Source organism: Mytilus trossulus, chromosome 1 (genome assembly GCF_036588685.1).
Source record: "Mytilus trossulus isolate FHL-02 chromosome 1, PNRI_Mtr1.1.1.hap1, whole genome shotgun sequence".
NCBI classification, from domain to species: Eukaryota; Metazoa; Mollusca; class Bivalvia; order Mytilida; family Mytilidae; genus Mytilus; species Mytilus trossulus.
In genome coordinates this window covers 103,497,394-103,523,339 of record NC_086373.1, presented here as the reverse complement: position 1 = coordinate 103,523,339, position 25,946 = coordinate 103,497,394, and the positions used below count along the sequence as shown (strand labels likewise).

At 33.6% G+C, this 25,946-nt stretch overlaps 2 protein-coding genes across 2 annotated transcripts in view; one reads left to right on the top strand and one right to left on the bottom strand.

Annotated features, from left to right (window-relative positions):
• Positions 1-9,040, bottom strand: part of LOC134694712 (mucin-22-like) — a 48,001-nt gene extending 38,961 nt beyond the window's left edge. Inside the window, exon 1 of the mRNA XM_063555758.1 lies at positions 8,789-9,040. Coding sequence (XP_063411828.1) covers positions 8,789-8,897 — 109 coding nt within the window. The 5' untranslated portion in view covers positions 8,898-9,040. The remainder of the gene's footprint in view (positions 1-8,788) is intronic.
• A 7,170-nt stretch (positions 9,041-16,210) lies between these two features.
• On the top strand, positions 16,211-22,235 carry LOC134694704 (peroxisomal membrane protein PEX13-like). The gene is made up of 4 exons (XM_063555749.1): positions 16,211-16,361; positions 18,853-19,586; positions 20,143-20,265; positions 20,797-22,235. Exons 1-4 carry the CDS (start codon positions 16,279-16,281, stop codon positions 21,252-21,254), a joined length of 1,398 nt encoding a protein of 465 aa, XP_063411819.1. The 5' UTR covers positions 16,211-16,278; the 3' UTR covers positions 21,255-22,235.
• Positions 22,236-25,946: the final 3,711 nt, after the last annotated feature.

The window sequence follows — 25,946 nt, the reverse complement described above, 5'->3', positions numbered from 1 at the left end:
TATAAAGACATCTATTGGTTTATATACAGTCGTCAAATATAGAGACATCTATTGGTTTATATACAGTCGTCAAATATAAAGACATCTATTGGTTTATATACAGTCGTCAAATATAAAGACATCTATTGGTTTATATACAGTCGTCAAATATAAAGACATCTATTGGTTTATATACAGTCGTCAAATATAGAAATATTGATGTCATTGCTCTGAAATGTATCTACTTTTAAAATTATTGTTGTAAGAAGATTAAACAGATTTTCAAGAATGTGCTACTAATATAAGATTCCCTAAACGATAAAACAACTAACAACCACTGCCCTGTCCCCCCTTTTTGTGGGATTTTTTTTTATTTAATTATTTAGTGAATCACTGAAGCATGACTAAGTTGGCCCTCTTTAATGGCAGTCAGTGCCTTCCCCCTTTTTTTGATGAAAATTTCGGATACACCACTGGAACTTGAACATTAAAAACAGTGCAAGAAAAGCTTGTAAATCTATAATATATGTTCTGGTAAGAAAGAAAATAAAAACAAAAAAACAATTTGAGCATAACAAGTACATACCAACTTCACATAATTGGTACTGAGAAAAATAAGAATTTCAATTCTATTTTGATCTGCCATTATTTTATTTTTTTGTGAGACTATTATTTACCGATTAATATTTCAATTTCAAAATAAATATTGCCAATCCTTCCTGCATGCAATAAGACATAGAACTTGTACTTTTTCAGTTAAAATATCTAATACGGCAATCACTGCATTGAATTCTATTGAAATATTCAACATAGCCTTGAGGAAACACATCTGTAAGAGGAAAGACACATCAGCTGTTTGATTGAGCAAATATCAGTTTAAATTTTACATTAATTGATGATTTTTTGGATTTTTTTTTTATTGGAAAATGAGTTCTTGCAGTTATAAATGGAAATATGACATAGATATAACGTTTGCTAAATTCTAAATCAAAAAAAAGAAATTGCAGTTATATAATACAGTTAAACAAGTCCATAGAACACAATGTATGGACACAATGTCCTGCTTGCACTTTCAAATTTCAAAATTAGGTAGGTCACATTCGTGAAAAGGGAGTGGATTGTAGTAAAGACATAAGAAACATATCCAATATCATTTGGGAAGCAGATATTCCATTACAGTCAACCAACTCGTGATGGTAGCTGAAAATTTAAGGAATGACTTAAACTTCACCATTTGGAACTCTTGGTTTAATAGCTTCCTTGTGCAACAATCCTCTATCAAGGAAATCATGATAGGAAATACAAGCCCATGAATATCTAATCAATTGGGAGAAATATAGTCTGTATGCAGGCAATGTTGGAATGTTTCTACATAAAAATAGAAAGTTCACAATCAGGAAGCTGAAATCATATCTTTTGGCAATGAGGTTTGTTTCCAACCAACCCTCATTGCCAATTTCTAGATGCTAGTCAAGATATGAGGCAGACTTAACTGCATCTGTTGTATCCAGGCCCATAGCCAGGAATTTCCAAAGGGGGTTTCGTTGGACTCACAAACTCAACTTTAACAGTCACAATTCGAACAGAACCTTGACTTTAACAGTGCTTATTTGTTTTCAAGGAAGGGTTCGTCCAAACCCCCCGAACCCCCTTGGCTACGGGTATGGTATCCTTTATCTCAAGTCTGATGGGATAGATGCGTTCTACATAGTCACCAAATTTTGAATTATTTAGTCAGAGAAAATCAACTATATAGCAGAAAGTAAAGTTAAATGATGTTGCTTCTGGTAACTTCTTTTCCTTCTTGCTACATGTAAGAAGTTCCTGTATGAAGTCAGCCTCATAAGAATAAAGGATCAAGTCAGAAAGAAGAGTGGCACAGATGGTTCCCATTGGAAGGCTAAAAGTTTGTTGAAAAACATGTCCTCTAAATGTACAAATATGTTGTGTCCATGTTCTATAAAGTTTCAGGTTGATGTAACCACAATTTCATGGTAAATTACCTTCACCATAAACTTTAACTTGAGAATGAACTGATTTCTAACTATATTTGCACAATGAGGTATCAGATTTCAATGCTCAGTGATCTTTGGAATTTGACATATCATTTAAAAAGTTCACATAATAATGAACATATGTTCCAGGTTTCAAGTTAAAGTGACCATAACTAAACAGTGTATTAATGTAATAACCAAAATCATTAAACTGATTTGGGTCAGATAGACTGAGGGAAAATCAAAGTAAAATCTTTTTAATATTTGAGTTTTAATCTAAAGGAAAACTTTGAACAACACACAAGAGACAGGTTATTCAGTCTACTCTTTGGATTCCAGCAAAAACCTGATGTCATTTTTGGTCACTGTGTTGTCCAGTGTCCACATTAATGAAATCACAGAGAGCTCAACGTTACATTTCTATTTTATACATATTTTTTTATGTAAAATTTTATCAATCCGGCATATATATGATATTAATAATATACTTTATCCAAATACATAAAATTGAGAATGGTGAATGTGTCAAAGAGATAACAATCCCAACAAAGAGCAGAAAACATTCCAAGGCCACCAATGTGAATACATGTCTCTGCTTTACATGATCTAACCTGGGAACAGTATATCTAACGTTAATATATATGTTCCTGATCTAACATGCTCTTGCTCATAGAGGGGGGATAGGACCTTTATCGGGACTCCGGGATCGGCTGTTTTTAAGCTCGGGATTTCGGGATTGACCCTTTCGGGATCCGGGAATTCTTTATTTCGGATTTCGGGATGTCGGGAAGTTACTTTATTTAATTTCGGGACCTCGGGATTTAGTGTTTTTAAGCCCGGGATTTCGGGATCAGGACCCCTCCTATCCCCCCTCCTCATAGTCATACAAATATTGTCTGTGGTTTATATGTGCCACTCCCAATAATAATGTGGGTAAAGCATATTAAAATATTGAACAATGTAAAAATCTTTGAACCATGAAACAAAATCAAAATAATATAAATCTAATAAGATCATATGTGATGTCGCTGATGAATCAACCTACAATGTCTACAATCTTGTTACGTATTTCATGGTTTATGTTATGTTTTCTTTTCAGTCATTATCAGGCTAGAATATTCATTTTTAAAAGTCCTCCCGTACTGCTTGTTCTTTTAATCTGAGACTTCTTTAACAAGAAGTGTCTCTGAGGTTCGAACAAGTTCATCCTTTTTTGATATTTTTTTTAAATACAAAAAGTGATAGAACAGGAAGTCATTAAACTAACAACAAAACTCTCTATGGGACAGAAACGAACTGTATCCGAATCGGACAATCTGTACAGTAAGGAGTGTCCCTATGTGTGCAGAGACATGTGTGTATATATGTCTCTGATATATGTATCACGTGATATGTATGATGTATGTGTCGTGTACAAGTTGCAATTTTGTACAGGATATAACATGTACAAAAATATTGTACGTTATAATTTGTACAATGCTAAAATACAAGCTAGAACATGTACAAAAGTACCTCGTCAGGGGCGGATCGGGGATCATCCAGCCATTTTAAAAAAGGGGATTTCAAACTATATGTCCCCATTCAAATGCATTGATCGTCAAAAAAAGGGGGTTCCAACCCCTGGACCCCCCCCCCCCAAAATCCTCCAATGCTCGTAGATGTTGTTAACATGTACAAAATTTGGTTTAAAAACGGTTTTATAACCATTTTGAAAATAATAATAAGGCAGAATATACAGGCGAGATTATAATTTATTAATGATAAAATTTCACCCTGAAAAATGTAAATACATGAAAATATGTAAGAAATCAAATAATACTGACCACTCAACAAATAACACAATAGCAAACAAGTGAATCAGTGGCGGAACTATAATTTTTCATAATTTGGGGCCCACTGGCTGCCTAAGAGGGAGCCCGATTTCGTCACGCCTCAGTGATTCCCTATATAAGCTACCAAATTATTTTCTAAAAAGCCTTTTGGGGGGGCCGGGCCCCCTGCCCTCCCCTAAATGATCCGCCTCTGTGAATAAGGGGGTCTCATTTGGGGGGTTCCGATCCCGGATCCCGCTTACTGTTTTGTCAAATTCCCGTATCCCGCTTACACTATATACGTTAGCAATTCTATTTTTTATGTCATTTCCCGGGTCCCGCAAGACTTCATTTCCCGGGTCCCGCAAGACTTCATTTCCCGGGTCCCGCAAGACTTCATTTCCCGTTTTCACGACACAATTATTTGACTTTCACGTGTCACGCTTACAAAAAATCGGCAATCCCGCGTCACGCTTAGACCCCAATGAGACCTACGAATAAGACCAACTCAGTTTTTAAATTTGCAGAAGAACTTTTAAATATTTTGGTACTGAGACATTGATACCGTTGTATAAAACCATGGTCAGAACTCATTTGGACTATGCTAGTTCACTCAGTATGTTCTCCGAATAAGAAATACGATATTGATAAAATAGTCTAAAGAAGATTAACAAAAACAACTACCAGGTATCAAAGACACGAGTTATCCAGAGAGAAAAAAAACTAGAGGCTCCAAAGAGCCTGTGTCGCTCACCTTGGTCTATGTGAATATTAAACAAAGGAAGCAGATGGATTCATGACAAAATTGTGTTTTGGTGATGGTGATGTGTTTGTAAATCTTACTTTACTAGTCTTGCTGCTTACATTTATCTCTATCTATAATGAACTTGGCCCAGTAGTTTCAGTGGAAAATGTTAATAAAAATTTACAAATTTTATGAAAATTGTTAAAAATTGACTATAAAGGACAATAACTCCTTAGGGGGTCAATTGACAATTTCGGTCATGTTGACTTATTTGTAAATCTTACTTTGCTGAACATAATTGCTGTTTACAGTTTATCTCTATCTATAATAAAATTTAAGATAATAACCAAAAACAGCAAAATTTCCTTAAAATTACCGATTCAGGGGCAGCAACCCAACAATGGGTTGTCAGATTCATCTGAAAATTATAGGGCAGATAGATCTTGATCTGATTAATAATTTTACCCCGTGTTGGATTTGCTCTAAATGCTTTGGTTTTTGAGTTATAAGCCAAAAACTGCATTTTACCCCTATGTTCTATTTTTAGCTGTGGCGGCCATCTTGATTTGATAGTCGGGTCACCGGACACATTTTTAAAACAAGATACCCCAAAGATGATGATTGCCAAGTCTGGATTAATTTGGCCCAGTAGTTTCAGAGGAGAAGATTTTTGTAAAAGATAACTAAGATTTACGAAAAATGGTTAAAAATTGACTATAAAGGGCAATAACTCCTAAACGGGTCAACTGACCATTTCGGTCATGTTGACTTATTTGTAAATCCTACTTTACTAAACATTATTGCTGTTTACAGTTTATCTCTATCTATAATAATATTCAAGAGAATAACCAAAAACTGCAAAATTTCCACAAAATTACCAATTCAGGGGCAGCAACCCAACAACGGGTTGACCGATTCATCTGAAAATTTCAGGGCAGATAGATCTTGACCTGATAAACATTTTTACCCCATGTCAGATTTCCTCTAAATGCTTTGGTTTTTGAGTTATAAGCCAAAAACTGCAGTTTACCCCTATGTTCTATTTTTTGCCGTGGCGGCCATCTTGGTTGGATGACCGGGTCACGCCACACATTTTTCAAACTAGATACCCCAATGATGATTGTGGCCAAGTTTGGTTCAATTTGGCCCAGTAGTTTCAGAGGAGAAGATTTTTGTAAAAGATAACTAAGATTTACGAAAAATGGTTAAAAATTGACTATAAAGGGCAATAACTCCTAAACGGGTCAACTGACCATTTCGGTCATGTTGACTTATTTGTAAATCCTACTTTACTAAACATTATTGCTGTTTACAGTTTATCTCTATCTATAATAATATTCAAGATAACAACCAAAAACTGCAAAATTTCCACAAAATTACCAATTCAGGGGCAGCAACCCAACAACGGGTTGACCGATTCATCTGAAAATTTCAGGGCAGATAGATCTTGACCTGATAAACATTTTTACCCCATGTCAGATTTCCTCTAAATGCTTTGGTTTTTGAGTTATAAGCCAAAAACTGCAGTTTACCCCTATGTTCTATTTTTAGCCGTGGCGGCCATCTTGGTTGGTTGACCGGGTCACGCCACACATTTTTTAAACTAGATACCCCAATGCTGATTGTGGCCAAGTTTGGTTCAATTTGGCCCAGTAGTTTCAGAGGAGAAGATTTTTGTAAAAGATAACTAAGATTTACGAAAAATGGTTAAAAATTGACTATAAAGGGCAATAACTCCTAAACGGGTCAACTGACCATTTCGATCATGTTGACTTATTTGTAAATCCTACTATACTTAACATTATTGCTGTTTACAGTTTATCTCTATCTATAATAATATTCAAGATAATAACCAAAAACTGCAAAATTTCCACAAAATTACCAATTCAGGGGCAGCAACCCAACAACGGGTTGACCGATTCATCTGAAAATTTCAGGGCAGATAGATCTTGACCTGATAAACATTTTTACCCCATGTCAGATTTCCTCTAAATGCTTTGGTTTTTGAGTTATAAGCCAAAAACTGCATTTTACCCCTATGTTCTATTTTTAGCCGTGGCGGCCATCTTGGTTGGTTGACCGGGTCACGGCACACATTTTTTAAACTAGATACCCCAATGATGATTGTGGCCAAGTTTGGTTCAATTTGGCCCAGTAGTTTCAGAGGAGAAGATTTTTGTAAAAGTTAACGACGACGGACGACGGACGACGGACGCAAAGTGATGGGAAAAGCTCACTTGGCCCTTCGGGCCAGGTGAGCTAAAAACTAGACTTGGCCTCGAAATATTCTGGTACGAAGTGTACCGTTTTGGAGTATAACATAACATTTTGTATGTATTTGCTACTTTTTGGTATAAAAAAAGTAATGGTCTATACATCAGTAAATCGTTTCAGAAGCGATACCCTCACCAAACCGCTAGAAATGAACTAAATTAAAGGAATTCCCTCCGCTTCTTTAGTACCCAATTCCCAGGCAGTGGCGATGATACACAGTGGTCATGCTTAAAATTGCTGCATTAGCCATGTTAACATTACTTGAATTCATTCAAGTACCATTGTTTCTGTTTCTAACCCAATCTTGTGTCCATTCTTGTCGGCTGAAGCATGACCATTCAATTTAATATCAGTTTCAGTGTTTGTGTCGGTAATATATATCAGTCTCTAACATTGTTTTGTCAGTTTCAAATTCCGACAGTGTGGGTATTAAGTTCGCATGCAGACTGTCTCGGTAAAGGGGTCTTCACTATCTGTATTATTGAATACAGAACTTGCTTCAAATATAGCTTTAAAGTCTTCTTATGTTTGAATTCCAGGCCAGAGAATACCGCATGATGTCGGTTTATTGACTAAATGTGTATTTCAAAATCCTTTTTATTTTTAAAGTATTAAGTACTTGTATCGAAAAGGTATCAAACTAACAAAATTGGACAATAACACAAAAAAATGATGAAAATACTTCAGGTTAATGTAATCAGATAGTAATAATAATAGTAATGGTAATGATAGAAACGTATTTTTTATTTTCAAATTTTGTACAAGTTAAAATCATTTCTAAGCAATATTTTGTACATGTTATAACATGTATGAAGTACTTTTGTGTACGTGTTATAACTTGTATTTTTGCATTGTACAAATTATAACATGTACACATATTTTTTTCACGAATTATAACATATACACATTTTTTTTACAGATTATAACCTGTACAAAATCGCAACTTGTACACGACATATACACAGTTAAATTTGTACTAAGTTAATTGTTAAACTTTTTTGATCAAATCAGGATTAAATAGAACCCCGTCACATTTTTCGATTTTTCAATAAACAAATAAAACTACATATTGTTTGAGAATATATTTTTTTTTATTTGGACGGAGGAATCATAATTGTGACTTTCAAACTTTAAACCAGAGACCATATGTATAATATGTCTCAGTTTAAACCAGATATATGAAATCTTGATACTCATAATAGTGATATTACAATTCTATATCAGTGCAGTTGACCTGTTTCACTTAAAATCACGGATTTCGATATACAAATCCTTGCTTAAATTATACCTTCTATTCTATATTTCTGCAAAATTGTGTTCTGAATGACAACTTTGTTTTAGTTGCGTAAGTGATAAAAATAGGATTTTCAAAAGGGTTCAATAGAAACTTGCGTGGCATATTGCCGTATGTCCCGCTGCTCTGCATCTTCAGTGCCATAGTGATACTTGCTAACATCATACCCGACTGTGTATATCATGTTCTTATCTAGTGATGGTGTTTTTTAAAGTTCCAATCGTATATATAAAACTGTCACGACATGCAATAAACATCAATAAAAAATCTGTTTGACAAAGTAGATGCTGTCACAAAATCTTAGTTCAAAAGTACTATGACAGTAATATGTGGGGTATATTCAACCGGTTTTATTTGCGTTTTTTTACGCTGTCAAATTACATGAATCCGTGGCAACGTGCCTCGTGAGTCAAAGGATCGAAATAATGGCACTAATATCCTAACATCATAGATTTGATCTGGTAGACACGCAATTATCGGACATTGTCATACCCGTATATTACTGGACAGACTCAGTGGTTCAGTCAACTTGTTACTTTTTATTGGTAAAAGCACTAGACTTTTTTTCAAATATTGTGTTTTTCAAACCTGCACGTTAACATACACGAGTGCTTGAGCCATCTATACTTGAGTTTAGACTTAACGTTTCTTATGGACTGAAAGCGAATGCGCAAAGACCATACATACGTACCTCCATTTGTTGACACAAATAATACAGCATTATACATGTAAAACAAAATCACAACCGTTGAATATTTGGGAACAAAAAAGGAAAACTTCATTTTACTGTTTGTCGGCATGTGTACTATAATCCTTGATATAAAAAAACATCTATCTTTGAAATTTGTTACAAATGTCCACTTGGATTCCTGTTAAAACTAAAAGCGGCATGTTTTTAAATGTCAACGTTCCTCCTTTTTTTTTTTACATATTTTAAGGAAATATAACGTAGAGTTAAACTGTTGTCCGGTTTGACCGGATGTCCTGGTGATTGATAAAATATGACAAACCACTTAACTGTCCATGTCAATAATAAAGTAAGGCTAAAATACAAGGATAAAGTCAACAAGACACGATTCAACCGGCAACAACCCAAAATCACATTGTTTGCTTTTGTCAAAAGTCGTAGAGTAAAACTTCTTTTCTGTTATAGTGGTAATTAAGGTTGAAGGATTTTAACACAATCACACGTGTAGAATATGTACTATACACGGAAAACTAATCGTGTTAGTACGTTTACAAGAACAGTCAGCTCAGTACCCTTTTCGTACATAGATGCTATTGGCGTTTACACTTAAGTATAAAGTATCAAACACTTTGTTTAAATGATTTTCAGTCCTTATCCCATTCATTGTATTTCAATGCCTCGTGAGGGAAAAATCTCACGCTCTCTGTATACCAAAGAAGCATTGCAACACCTCTCTCGGACGTCCATAGGTACGGGGAGCCGAATGGGACTCTTGTGGTTTTGTACTCGAAATTCAATTTTGTACAGAAAAACGTGACTTTTGTTCAACAAAAATGAGTTCAGTTTAACAAAATTCGTAGCATACTACAAATTTAAAATTTTGTCATACAAAATTATCTTTCAGTGGACAAAAGTCACTTTTGTTGACTTTTGTCCTGACAAAATTCATTTTAGTTACACAGACCTGACTTGTGTAACCTAATTTGAAAATTGGGCGACAAAAGTCAATTTTGCATGCAAATTAGTTTAGTTTGGATTCTGTGAACTAATTTGCATACAAAATCGGCTTGTGTTACACAAAATTGACTTTTTTGAGACAACTTGAATTGACTTTTGTGAGACAAAATTGACTTTTTTGAGACAACTTGAATTGACCTTTGTGAGACAAAATTGACTCTTGTGAGACAAAAATTGACTTTTGTGAGACAAAATTGACAAAATTGAATTTTGTCTCACAAAATTGAATTCTGTCTCACAAAAGTCAATTTTGTCTCACAAAATTGAATTCTGTCTCACAAAAGTCAATTTTGTCTCACAAAATTGAATCTGGTCTCACACGACTGACTTTTGTGTTTTTATTTCCATATCAGGTAACAAAAGTCAATTTTGTATGCAAATAAGTTTATATTTGCATAACTTTTGTCATCACAAAAATGAATTTTGTCATCACAAAATTGAAGTTCTCATAAAACAAGTCTGTATCACATAGTTTTGTAGTTTTGTAAGACAAAATTATTTTTTTTATGACATAATTGATTTTTGTACAAAACCACAAGAGTCCCATTCGACGCCCCGTAATAGGTGTCAGACCACCAATTACTCCCCCCAATTTAGAACGTATGTAAAAGTAGCCCTACTCTGACACAAAAGAGTGCTTTTGATGTCCTTGTTTACTTAAACTAACCAACAAATATGCAGAAATGAAACTTTTGGTGAAAGAGACATATATGGGAGATTTTAATATTGATATAATGTCAAGTAAAAACCATGCTAAGTGGTCACACATCAAAAATATTTTCAACATGAGTCAAATGGTTACAGAACCTACCAGAGTTACTAAAACTTCATCTACTTTAATTGACCATGTGTATTGTAATCTGCCAGAAAATATTAATTATATTGCAGTTCCAAAATATTCAATCAGTGATCACTATCCAGTATGTATTTCTCATAAAAGAGGGTTTAAAACGAAAAAGCAAATCCATGATTATATAACTTATAGATCTAAAAAATATTTCAACGAGACTGATTTTATTCACCATTTATCTCAGTGTCCCTTTGACAGTATACTAGAAATTGATGACCCTGATGAAGCGCTACTAAGTTTTATAAATAGTTTTACTGAAGTGTTAAATCATCATGCTCCTCTCATTAAAAAGCGAGTTAAGCATGTTTATCAAAATCAGTGGATAAATGATGAAATTATGGAGGGCATGAAAAAACGTGATTATTATCATAAGAAAAAAGACACATATAACTATAAATTTTGGAGAAACAAGGTTAAATACCTCATAGAAAATTCAAAACAAAACTTTTATACTGAAGTATTAGAACAAGAAAAAGGAAATAGCAGCAAATTATGGAAGCACTTGCATAATGTAAATGGTAGTGAAAATCATCATAACCATGCAATCTTAAATAACTGTAGCAATAAACCAATTACAGACCCTAAAAGCATTGCTGATACTTTCAATAATTATTTTACAAATATTACTGAAAATGTTAATCTTAATTCAAACTCAAGCACCAGTTGTTCTGGAAAACTTGATAATTATATTTCATGTCGTGTACCAGAAAATATCTTTTTTACCATACCACAAATAACTAGTGAATTTGTTCTCCATCAATTAATCACACTTGATGAGAAAAAAGCAACAGGTCTTGATAATATCAGTGCAAAGTTTTTAAAAATGTCATCACACCTAATTTCAGTTCCATTATGCCACATTTTTTATTTAAGCATCAGAAAATCAGTATATCCATCGTTATTTAAACTGGCTAAAGTTCTACCAGTATTTAAAAATAAAGGTTAAAAAAATGATGTTTTTAACTACAGACCTATTGCAATTTTACCATTACTATCTAAGATCCTTGAGCGACACGTAAAAACTCATTTGATGAATTTTCTAAACAAATATAATCTATTGTATGTCATGCAATCAGGCTTTCGTGCAAACCATTCCTGTCAAACTGCTATGACTTCTTTGTTAGATAAATGGTTAAAAGCCATTGATGAAGGAAATTTAGTAGGAGCAGTATTTTTAGATCTGTGTAAAGCTTTTGATCTTCTAAATCACAAACTGCTCCTTCAAAAATTACAAAAATATAAATGTTCTTATAATTCTATTCATTGGTTTACTTCGTATTTAGCTGATAGACATCAAGTCGTATCAATTTCAAATACTTTTTCAGATGTATCTACATTAAAAGCAGGTGTACCTCAAGGGTCCGTTTTAGGTCCTATATTATTCTTGATATTTATTAATGATTTGCATTTGTGTAATCCTAATCATAATCTTGATCTTTTTGCTGATGATAGCACTATTTCTGTAATTGGAAAAGACAAAAGGTATATAAGTCAGACACTTAATGTTGTATTAGAAAATATTTGTCAATGGGTTGATGAAAACAAAATGTTAGTTAATGTGTCAAAAACTAAGACAATGTGTATAGGTTCAAAACAAAAACTGTCTGTGATGTGTAATGACACATTAAATGTATCCATTAATGGCCAAAAGATTAATGAAAGTCACTGTGAGAAAGTCCTAGGTATTTTTGTTGACAAAACTCTTTCTTGGTATGATCAAATTAATCATATAATCAAAAAAGTTAATTCTTCATTAGCTTTATTAAAAAGAATCAAGAAATTCTTGAATCACAATGCACGAATTCTATTTTACAATGCGCATATTCTTTCACATTTGGATTACTGTTGTTCAGTATGGGGAAACTGTAACAAGTTTTTAGTTGACAGTTTACTAAAATTGCAAAAAGGGCAGCTAGAATTATTTTAAACGAACACGATATTCGTAAACCATCCAGTGAACTATTTAAGGAATCTGGAATTATTCCTGTTACTAAGAGAATATCTTACCACAAATCATTATTAATGTTTAAATCAAAACACCAACTGGCACCAAAATATTTATCAAGTCTTATTGTGCCTACAAGTAGTAAACAATCATACAATACTCGACTTTCATCATCGGATAATTTTATTGTCCCTAAATCAAATACAGAATTATACAAATCTAGTTTTTCTTTTAGTGGTCCAAAAGTGTGGAATTCATTGTCCAGTGAAATTAAAAAATCAAAAAGTATATCTGCATTTAAAAACTCTTACAAGTCATTTTATTTTGAAAAGTGTTAAATTTTTAAGTTAAGCCACAATGTATACCATAGGTGTTTTTGTTGTTGTTGTTGTTGTTGTTGTTGTTATATTACTTTCTATACATCTATTCTTAACATGTGTGTAATAGTAGATTAATTATGTTTTATTCATATTGTTAACATTGTATGTATATTATAGAGAGCCTTATTGAAAATTGGTTTAATCCAAATAAGTTACTCTCTTTAAATAAAGCTATTATTATTATTATTATTATTATTATTATTATTATTATTATTATTATATATCTAGATCATTATGAGCCAAATTTTACTTGTCTATGAGTTTGCATTAAAAATTGAGGATTAATGCGCTCCATAGTATACTAATTTTAGATTTCCAGAAAACCAGGTTTGTTTTTTTGAGTATCCCTGTTTGAAGGTCAGTTAATTTGTTAGAAGGCTTTAAAGGTATGGTGAAAATTGGCATGTAGAATGCTGATACATTGGGAGAGATCCGTTTGCGCCAAAAATGTGTCCTTTTGCGCCAGAACTTCTTTTCTCCAATGCTACTTTTGCGCCAACTATTTTAAAATTACATGGCATCATTTGCGCCAAAAATAAAACATACGATTGCGCCAAATAGAAGAAAAATCTTCCCTCCACTTTATTCTGACTTGAAACCGGCAGTTTACACGGCAACTGTTTCCTTTTCTAAAACATTCTTTCTTCTTACTGTTGCTGCTTGGGTACATCCTAATTTAACGTATGTAGTAGCTTGTAACTTCAATTTATGGTCCAAAAAGACGAACATTGAAACATATTTCCCCGTGGAAGGCTTCTGCTCCATTACTTATACGGCGTGCGGTAGCTGGAGTTTTAGCACATACGGATGGTGAGACCAAAGCAGTGTGTCATCAACGTATGTGGCTAAAACATAATCAGCAAAAGCTTATATTTTCTTCTCTGGGCATATCTTGTATCAAATATTTAGCAAAGCAATAAGTTTTTTTCTCTCTCTCTCTGTACATGGACTGTCTACTGCGTTTCAAGTCATTTCTCTCCAGATGCTTATCTTCACGGTGAAATATCTCAGACCATACGATACTTTTAAGCCAAAATAAGAATAAATATTAATCATTACTATTTATGATATACATGTGTACATGTAAATTGGCGCAAATGAGTTCCGTTTATTGGCGCAAATGATACATTTGAAAAATAAAATTTGGCGCAAATGATACCCTTGAAAAACAGTAATTGGCACAAGAGGATTACTGCCGATACATTTACAATTCAGGATACCTGGTTTCTATGAAGTTAAACTTAAGGTAAAATATTTAGAAATCTGTGAAAATTGGAAAATTTGGTTGAACAGATAGGGATTTATAATTGGTGGTCTGACACCTATTGGTGGCCTGTTTAAAAGTATGATTTCTCGTAATATGTCCATACCTCTCTCATTTTTTCAAATACAGACCGAATAATTTTCCCAAAAGCCTACCGTGAGTACCTAGATATTAATTGTTTTAGTTTTGTTATCGCCTTTTTATATCACTGTACGATTAACAAATATAATCACCGAACCAAAAGTCCCAATTTGTTTTACTCACATTTTCACTGTCCAACTAGAAATTATGATTGCTGTCAAAAATGCACGATCGAGATGATTCACCCCTCCCCCAAAATCAATCCGAAAAAAATATATTCATATAACGTTTCACCAAAACACTCACGCACGCTTATGGGATAACTCAATTGATTAACGGCAACCACTGAATGACAGGCTCCTGATGCCCTCCTGACTTGAGACAGACGCATACATACAGAGTGTGGCGGGGTTAAACATGTTAGCGGGATCGCACCCCCCCCCCCTTTCTCTTACCTGGGACAGTGGTGTAACAGTACAACATGAGAACGGACTAAAACAAATCTGTTGAAAAAGGTCATCAGATGGATACAAATACAAATACTACAACAACAAAAAGAAATGACAGATCTGAGATCACTCTCAGTTATACTGACAGCTAGCTCAAAGCCACTCACAACTAATAAAAAAATCATGCATCGCACACTGTGTCTGTTTTGAAAACCTACCACAAAGACTCAACATATATCTGTCTTTGATGTTGTTGAATGTTATTTCGAAAGTTTGAAGATATCTTCCTTTATTTTGTGGATTTCTTTTTTTACCATATGTATATATTTCTTGGAATGGTTTCATAGCAGGATGAAGCTGTGAAACTGAATTAACTCAGCTAGCTTTGGCATGAGCTTGCATCAGCTCTAGACAGAGATGATCAGATTGATATGGTTATCTTTGATTTTTCTAAGGTCTATGCTCGTGTCCTACATGTATGAGGCCTTATGTATGCCTGTTAAACAAACTGCAGCATTATATGGAGTACCAGGACAACTACTCACGTGGATACAATCCGAATCATATATAGCTAAACGTACACAACAAGTCATCGGTGAGGGAGAATCATCGGAAAAAGTTTCTGTAGTTAAAGGAGTCCCCCATGGGATTGTAGATGTAGATAGTAAAATATGTTTTTACACTTATTTGACTCTATGCATATTGCTCATTTATTATATTATTTGAAAGTTTATTATTTATTTTATACTTGTGCTGTCAAATCAGTGAACTATTTTAGCATAGCCGACAAACAAGTCGAAGGACATACTTTATTTTTTAGGGGCATAGGTATAATGAAGTTTTTGAAAAGAATTTCATCTTCAACACAGCCAGAGCAGAATTTGCAAATTCTTTCATTTCGTGGAATAATTGATAAAACGACCAGATTCAATTTCATGCTTATGAGCAGATCTACACAATTTGCAAATAGCACTTCTAAAATCTAACTTCAGTTCATAACCCGACAAACTTTACGGGGAGATCATTTTTACATTCAAAACTTTTATTTAAAAATCAAATGAATAAACAATTTCCCACAAGAAGCCTCTCTTTGGTTAACATTAGATATATTAAATATTTCAAAGTTAACCAAAGAGAGGACTGATAATTATAAAGAATCTATTAAAACATTTATTGTCCAAAATGTCACTTTATTTATTGCCAGGAGAGACATAATATTCTGCTATTGCCAGTCCAGTCAGTTATTGAAAAAAAATCTGTGTTTTAATACAGCAACAAAAATCAAGTCTGTTGAAACTCAATATAGCTGTCGTTTAACAAATTAATTTGAACGTATTTTGTTGGAATCGGAAAACAAATATTTATAGAAATATATATATATGATTCTGGTATTTAGATCGTTTTATTTTCCGGATTTGTCTCACTTCATATCCGTCATTGACTCATTTTTCATTTCACAGTCCCAAAATTATCAACCTTCTCAACCACCGTTTCAACCCATGGGGGAATGGCAGCACCTCCTAAACCCTGGGAAATTGCAGGTGTGAACCAACAAAATGCTGGAAGTATTCCTTTAAATAATATGTCAGGGTAAGTCCATGTCTAACTGTTATTTTTAAAATTTGTCATGTTTGCTGTACAATCTTGCATCCTACATTTTGACCGAAAAACAACTCTTATCTATCAATCGAGTCACAAACATTTTCGTATATCATCTTCTTCTTCTATATATTTAACGTGTTGAATATTCTGACATTGTGATGTTTATGATCACATTATTGGTTCAGGGGCGGATGAAGGAATTTTCCAAAGGGGGGCAAAATATCCCAGGGCAAAGGGGGGGTGCAAAACATATGTCCCGATACAAATGCATTGATCGGCCAAAATAAAGGGGGGGGGGTGCGAACCCCCGGAACCCCCCCTCTGGATCCGCCACTGTGGTTTTCCTTTAAAACTTAAAAAAAATACAATTTAGAATTACTCAGCCTCCGCCCACAGGGGTTGTTACGTGATATTTTCGGGGTTCGTATGGATACAAGGGGGTATCATTGGGGGGTTCTTATCCCCTATCCACTTTACTGTTTTGTTAGATTCCTGTATCCCGCTTACACTTTAAACGTAAGCAATTCTCATTTTTTTATCATTTCCCTGGTCCCGCTAGACCTCATTTCCTGTTTTCACGACACAATAATTTGACTTTCATGTGTCACGCTAACAAAAAACCAGCAATCCTGCGTCACATCTAGACCCCAATGAGACCCACAATCCCACATACAATGTAGTAAACACGCCAAATTGAAACAAACCCCTGTGCACTGTCCTCTGGTTGTGTAGGATTTGATTAGGGTTGTCATGTGGATACCTTCATGATGAATAACAGTAAAAATCCTTGCCAAATGACATTAGCAGTAATTTTTGGTGTATGCTAATGAAATGTATCCTTCTATTAGAAGATAAAAAAATCTACGTAATTTAATGCATCACATTTCTAAATATCCGGTAAAATAAACCTCAAACGAATCACAATAAGGATATTTTGATGAATCACGTTAATATATTAATCAATTTGATGCCTGACAGTAAAGGGCATAACTACCCTCTTGTAAATGTATATACTACTGTAAATTCAGAAATTATTGCGAGGTTTTTATTATTGCGAATAATGCGTCTGAGTTGTAAACGCAATAATTAAAACTCGCATTTTGTAATATTTTAACTGAATTAAGCATGACTTTTCTCAAAATCGTAAAAATTAAAATCGCATTCAAGTGTAAATTGACAGAATCGCAATAATAAATGCACGCAATAATTTCTGAATTTACAGTATACATTTTGTGTAGTTTACAAATCTTTGGAAGATTAAAAAAAATGTACCATTCTTATTAATTGATATATTCCTTCAGCAATCAGGTAGGGACTTATATTTTGTTCTTGGACATGTCCATGTACATGTAGGTTTACCTTAGGCACAGCGACAGTAGATACAGGAATAATTAACAAGTTCTGGGTTTAATCTAGTCCATTTATATATATATAGAAGATGAAAATATTGGACAAGTGATCTGTATTTTATTCAGATTGTTATACATGAAATTGTAACTGCTAAGCAGAAAGATGGCACAGTAAAATATTTTTACATGATATCAAATGATTATCGGTAATAATTTCTTACAATATTAGGTACAAGAAACTAGTAATTCAAAACTTCTGTTTTTGATTCTACAATCTCACCAAATTTATAATTTCATTTTATATGTTAATATATGTATTTACGTGGGTGTTTGATATGCTTTTGATATAGTTGAATCAGACACAGGACAACTTAATAAAAAATAGAAATACCAGCATATCACAATACGATGTGACAGAAATATTGAGCTAATACATTTTTGATGACCTTATAAAATCATTAGCATAATGAGGGTACCTATCACTTTCTTGTTTATGTAAATATTGAATAGCAGTCTTTTCCAATTAATTGAACCATTTTCTTTTCTTCACTACTAGTAAAGGCAGACCTTATTATAATTTGCAGAATTGTACACTGTTTGTATAGATTTATTGAGAATGTCTAGAGTTTTTCTTACTGTTGATGTTTGTACATGTATAGTCAGATAATGAAGTCATGTATATGCAGAAAATGATTGGGAAGCTTTTTAAAGAAAACACATCCATATCTCTTCTTTTCCATACAACAGTAAATCTATACCAGCTTACTTTGATCATAGATGTTGTACATGTATAAAGCAGCCGAATCATTTTTTGCATCTATACATTCACTCAATATCTGGCCATACATGAACACACCTCATTAGTAAGCCAGAGGCAGATTAAAAGGGTTTTTCAGGGGGCCAGTCCCCCTTTTGTTGGAAAAAATTGGTTGATTATATAGGGAATCACTGAAGAATGACTGGAGCAAGCCTCCTCTTAGGCAGTCAGTTCCCCCCTTATGAAAATTTGTGGATCTGTAACTGTAAGCAAAACTTTATAGATCACTACATTACTGATGGTTCTTTTAGATTGACTATAAGAAACCTGCATCATGAAGTAAATAACTAAAGTTGATACATTTTTTTTCCAGATCACCTTTGAATTCTGGTGCAGGAGGAGGCCTACCACCATGCTGTCAGCCATCAGCGGCTGGAGGCGCTGGACCACCCCCTCCTGTCCCTACTCGTCCATCACAACAGTCAAATTACAGCCGATTCTCCTCACCTTATGGTGGTGGTTATTCTAGTCCTTACAGCAGTATGGGGATGTATGGTGGTGGCAGTATGTATGGGGGTGGGTATGGAGGAATGAGTCCATATTCCAGTGGTGGTATGTATGGTGGAGGGTATGGGGGACAGTATGGATCATATGGTAATGGAGGAGAGTACAATGGATTTGCCAGACAAGCTGAAGAGAATTCTCGACAAGCATTTCAGTCTGTGGAGAGTATCGTAAATGCCTTCACATCAGTTAGTATGATGTTAGATTCTACGTTTCAAGCTGTGTATAATTCATTCCGTGCAGTCGTTGGTGTAGCTGACAATTTCTCAAGATTGAAACATCAGTTATCTTCTGTATTTTCTGCTTTTGCACTTTTCAAATTCATCAGATATTTATACAGAAAAGTTTTGGTTCTGTTACGACTACGACCAAATATGGAAACTGATGAAGCATGGAGTCAGGCAGCAGCTTCAGCAATTCCACTTGCAGGAGATGGAGACAGCCCAAAGAAGAGCACCTGGCCTATAATGATGTTCCTTGCCATTATTATGGGTGGTCCATACCTTATTTGGAGATTGATTTCAAGTGTAACACAAACACCAGGTATTTATTTATTATATATATGTTAAACTGAAACTTGAATTGGTGTAAGAAATAAAACTTCATATTTTGTTTTTTTCATTAATACATTAAATAAGTGATATTTTTTTTTCTTGATGCAGCTGTGAATAAAATTTTAAACTTTTTTCTCAAAAAAACAATGATGTCATGGTGGTAGGTAATATTTCACATTAGAGTAATTTTCTTTTGGTCAGCTGACAAAGTATACCAATTCAAAATTGCCTTCCTATACTTAATACATGCAATGTTTTATTTTATCTACCAATGATAAATGGATGGTACCTTCAGTATGGAAATGATAATATGGAACTGTTTTGTTGAGCCTGTGACTGAAGCAAGAAAAAGCAATCTTACATTCCGTCGTCAGTGGCATCCACAAATATTCACTCTGTTGTTAAAGTTTTTGAAATTTTAATAACGTTCTTAAACTATCCTTATTTTTTACAAAACTTGGACAGAAGCTTGTTTATGATCATAAGATTTTCATTTCTAAAATGACACTGAGTGTAATATACATCATAACATGTATCTTTTCTAGGCAAGCAATGGATGACAGGAGAAGACGACCACTTTGTTGCCACAGCACAGTATGATTACAAATCAGAAAATGAAGGAGAATTGTCCTTTTCTGTAGGTCAAGAAATCAAAGTGGCACCAAAAGGTATGAATACAAAGATTAAGTTGATTGTTACAATGGTAATTTTAATCTGAAAAGAAAGTATGATCCATTTAATATTTGAAATTACATCAAATCTCAATACACATTAAATGTGTTTGTTATGGAAATTAGCATGAACTTTTTGTTGTTGTTAAAGTTGTGTATCAGCTGAGGCTATCCATAGTCAGATAATCAAAAAGTTAGTCTAGATAAACATTTCAAAATTTTACAAAAAATTAATTCATGCAATTATAAAGTATAAGGTTGTAATTAGCTCAGTTTGAGGGAACCATTATTGGCAGATGACAGTGGGTCAATGATACTTAGTAGCCTGTTATAAAAGAATTGGCACATCTAATTTCCATGATGATTTATTTGCTCCGCCATGGTCTATCAAGTTTACTAAGAAACTTTTCCGAGATTACATTATAAGTTAGTTGTTATTTGGCCCTGTACCTTCAGTCATAGTTTATTGACTATGAATGATTTGCATATATTAGTTAACATTGTCAAAAATTGCCATTTTAATTTCAGAAATACAGCCAAGAATTAAGGGCTGGCTTCTTGCAAGTGTTGATGGACAAAAAACAGGAATCATTCCTGGTAATTATGTGAAAGTTTTAGGAAAAAGACAAGGCACAAGAAAAGTTAATCAGGTTGCCATTGAAGCAGCACAAAAATCTGTCACAAAGAGTTGTTGCAGTAAAGAAAACACTACTCCCAAAAGCTGCTGCAGTACATCACAAAATCCATCTTTAAATTCTGTAAATGCCAACCTTGAGAATGTTCCTACAGCGAACCCACCAATAGACCTTAGTGATAATCAAGTGTTGGATAATACTTTTGGTAATATGGACAATACTTTTGGTAATATGAACAATACATCTGGTAATATGAACAATACGTCTGGTAATATGAACAATACATCTGGTAATATGAACAATACTTCTGAAATGGAAGCATATGACATAGTCGACAAGTGCCAAGATTAAATCCAATGAAAAAATTGTTTTGTATATATTCAGATTACTGTGATTTTTTATATATTATTATTTTAATGATTTATCTTTATGATATGAAATACTGTCTTTCTTGCACTAAATACAGAGTAGATAAGAAAAAAAAATATTGATTTTCTTTACAAAACTCAGAGAGGAAAAATTAGTTGAGGTAAAACCTGTTAAAATGTGAGATGCTAGTGTTGTATATATGCAAAACATATGTTTTTTCTCTCAATTTTGTCAACAGTTAACTATATTTATTTGTTTTTTTGCTATAATTTAAAAAAAAAAAACAATTTTAATCTAAAGATGATTATCTGATTAATGCAAAAACAAGGATTAAAATAACTGTAAGGAAAACTATTATACATTTCTGATTGGTGTATGTATCTTTGCTTTAAGAAAATAGTTTCTAGTACACCTACAATTATGAACCATTAAGAATATTCTGCTTCAACTGTGCTCCATTTAGCTTAATATAATTCAATGATTTATATTTTAATTTCATAGTGCAAACAATCTGTGTCCTTTGGTGCTCAAAAGCACTTTGATTCTAAGGATTAAATTAAACTGAAGGAAAAGTGAAAATAAAATCCTTTGTAAGTATGGGAAAAGTTTAAATTAGAGATTTGAGACCGCTTTGAGCCAAATTAGCATATCTATCTTGGTCAAGGAAATCCAAGGTTGAGTCATCAAATATTGAAATATGATGCACATATGAATTGTTTGATTTATAAATGATTATTAGGATGGAAATCAGCAAGTTATACTATATATATATATATATGCAGATTTGATTGAACACAATGAGTAATAGCCAAATTCATTTATGACAGCTGCCTCTGTGAAAATGCCATGCTAATGATATACATACATTGATTGAAAATATGAAAAACTAGATGGAAATTGAGGATTTTTGAGAGATTTTTTTTTCTCATACCAAATTCAAGTATATTAAATATTTTCTGACAATGCATGTATATTGTTTTTATGCCCCACCTATGATAGTAGAGGGGCAATATGTTTTCTGGTCTGTACGCCTGTTTGTTCCTCTGTTTGTTTGTCTGTTCGTCCAGATAAAGGTTAAAGTTTTTGGTCAAGGTAGTTTTTGATGAAGTTGAAGTCCAATCAACTTTAAACTTAGTACACATGTTCCCCATGATATGATCTTTCTACTTTTAGAAAGTGCGAAGTTCAGGTTAAGGTTATTGGTCAAGGAATTTTTTATACGACCATAAAATATTTTTTGCGTCATATTAAAATGATATGGTATCATGTTGTCTGCGTTGTCGTCCCAAGACACATTTAGTTTCCAGCCAATAACTTTTGTTTTAGTGAATGGATCTCTATACATTTTTTCCAGAAGGTTCAATTGTACAAAAGAAAGGTTGGGATTGATTTTGGGGGTTATGGTCCCAAAAATGTAGGAATTAGGGGCCAAAAAGGGGGCCCAAATTAAGCATTTTTGTAGTTTTCAAACAATAACTTGTGTTTAAGTGTATGAATCTCTGAAATAATACCACAAGTTTCCATACCATTAAGAGGTGGTTAGTATTGATTCTTGGGGGTTTTGCTCATTTTTTTTTATGTAATTAGGGGCAAAATGGGGAAAAACTAGGTTTTTCTGGTCGATGGTTAATTAAGACAATTTAAAAGCAGTGTAAGGGAGGTAATTCAAAAACATTTAACATAAAACGTTGGTTATGTTCTTATTTACCTTCCTTACACTACTTTTACATTATGTATAAGGAAATGTCAGGCTTTGGACTAATTTCTAAAAAAAAGGGGGTGGTAGCAGTTTTCATTTTTTTCCAAATTTCTCAAATTCCAAATTTTTGAAAAGTTTGAAGAAAAAATCTTTAATTGCACAATATTGCGCAATAGATTTGTAAGATCTTGACATTTTTTTGTGTCAGAAACTCACATTAAGTCAAAACTTGATCACAATCCAAATTCAGAGCTGTATCAAGCTTGAATGTGTTGTCCATCCCAACTGTTCAGGGTTCAACCTCTGCAGTCGTATAAAGCTGCACCCTGTGGAGTATCTTGTTGATGAAGTTGAAGTCCAATCAACTTGAAACTAAGTAAACATATGTTTCCTATGATAGGATCCTTCTAATTTAAATGCCAAATTAAAATTTTGACCTCAATTTCAAGGACCACTGAACATGGAAAATAGTGCCAGTGGGGCATCCGTGTACTATGGACACATTCTTGGTATAACGCAATTTATGCTGAGTTCACACGTAATTCGAAATCAATTTGCATTAACTAAATTCAGATTAAATGTCCATGTGAACAAGGCATTAGAATTGACACTTGAAAAATTTCATTTTTAGCTCACCTTGCCCAAAGGGCCAAGTAAGCTTTTCTCATCACTTGGTGTCATGCATCGTCGTCCGGCGTTATTGGCCTTTATAGTCAATTTTTAACCATTTTTCGTAAATTTTAGTAATCTTCTCCTTTGAAAACTACTGGGCCAAATTAATCCAAACTTAGCCACAATCATCTTTGGGGTATCTAGTTTAAAAAATGTGTGGTGTGACCTGGCCAACCAGCTAAGATGGCCGCCATGGCTAAAAATAGAACATAGGGGTAAAATGTAGATTTTGGCTTATTACTCTGAAACCAAAGCATTTAAAGCAAATTTTACAATGGGTTAACTTGTTTATCTAGTAAATATCTATCTGCCCTGCAATTTTCAGATGAATTGGACAACTGGTTGTTAGGTTGCTGCTCCCCAATTGGTAATTTTTAAGGAAATTTTGCAGTTTTTTGTTATTATCTTGAATACTATTATAGATAGAGATAAACTGTAAACTGCAATAATGTTCAGCAAAGTAAGATCTACAAATAAGTAACCATGAACAAAATGGTCAGTTGACCTCTTTAGGAGTTATTGCCCTTTATATTTAATTTTTATACAACCCCAAAATTTCGTATAATGGTATGATGTCGTCGTCTGCGTCGTCGTCAGAAGACACTTTAGTTTTCGAATATCAACTTGACTTTAAGTGAATAGATCTTCATGAATTTTTTTCAGATGGTTCAAAACCACTAAAGGAAGATTGGGATTGATTTTGGGGATGATGGTCCCAACGGATTAGGAATTGGGAGCACAAAAGGGGCCCAAAACAGGCATTTTTCTAGTTTCAGGATAAAAACTTGTGTAGAAGTATTTAAATTGCTCTGAAATCATACGGCAATAAAACCACAAGTAGAAGGTTAGGATTCATTTTAGGGGTTATGGGGGCCAAAGTTTAGGAATGAAGGGCCAAAAGGGGTCAAAACAAGCATTTTTCTAGTTTCAAGACAATAACTTATGTGTTATTGTATGGATCTCTCTGAAATTGTACCACAATGTACCATATAACAAAGGGGAAGCTGGGATTAAGTTTCGGGTTAATTGCCCAAAATATGTAGGAATTATTGGCCAATAAAGGTCCAAAAAGAAGCATGTTTCTAGTTTCAAAACAATCATGACAATTACTTGTGTTTAAGTGTATGAATCTCTCTGAAATTGTACTCTAAGGTTCAATACTGCAATGGAAAGAATGGGATTGAGTTTAAGAGTTAATGCTCCAAGGGGGGTTCACAAAATTTGGGAGGGTAACCCTTTTTTTAAGGGCTTCCTTTTTTCAAAATTTTTTAAATTTTGAATTTGAAAAGTTTCTAGAAAAAATCTTCAATTGCACAGTATTGTGCCATATATTTGTTAGATCTTTGACCACATTAATTTTGTGACAAAAACCTATATTATGTCTAAATTTGATCACAATCCAAATTCAGACAGAATCAAGCTTGAATATTGTAACCTTTGCCCCAACTGTTCAGGGTTCAACCACCGGGGTCGTATAAAGCTGCGCCCTGCGGAGCACCTGGTTAAAAATTTTCAAGAGTTTTTACAAAATATTTTCCTCTGTAACTTGAGGGACAAGTTTATTATAGATAGACAAAATTGTAAGTAGCAATAATGTTCAGTAAAGCAAGATCTCCAAACACATCACCATCACCAAAACACAATTTTGTCATGAATCCATCTGACGATCTGTTTTCTTTGTTTGATTTGCATATAGACCAAGGTGAGCGACACAGGCTCTTAAGAGTCTCTAGTTTTGTTATTTTCAATCTTCAAAGTTTACTTACTCTAATCCATACAATCTAACAATGCCATATGTTTATACATGTTGCCCCTCTTCTCTTCTTTTCCACAGGACAAGAAAGAGAGGAAAAAGGAGATTCATGTCTCTCTAAGCAAAAGTGGATTTTTGGGAAACAACATGTTGGGTTAATGCATAGATTTTTAACATGATCTACCCAAAACATTGCATAGTTTTGGGCCCCCCTTTTAGCTCCCCTGGCCTAAACGGCCAAGGGAGCCTTTTTCCTTACAAAGATGTGGTTGTTCATCTTCTTAACTTTTACAAAAATCTTCTTATCTGAAACTGCAGGTCTTAGTTTAACCAAAATTGGCCACATAGCTAGAGTATCTTGTTTAAAAATTGTTCTATTTTTGCCTGCAGTCAAACATGGCCTACATGGCTAAAAATAGAAATTAGGAAAAAATGCAAGTTTGATCTATTATCTTTAAAACTGTTTTGTGGTTTATTAATATGCTGTAATTTGTATTTAGATTTTTCACTATATGACATGTATATACTTGCAACAATAGATATATACATG

Coding starts and splice junctions, on each gene's coding strand:
- LOC134694704 (XM_063555749.1), top strand. CDS start 16,279: ATGGCAGCACCTCCTAAACCCTGGGAAATTGCAGGTGTGAACCAACAA. Junction 16,362..18,852: donor CCTTTAAATAATATGTCAGG/GTAAGTCCATGT, acceptor TTTTTTTTCCAG/ATCACCTTTGAATTCTGGTG. Junction 19,587..20,142: donor AAGTGTAACACAAACACCAG/GTATTTATTTAT, acceptor TATCTTTTCTAG/GCAAGCAATGGATGACAGGA.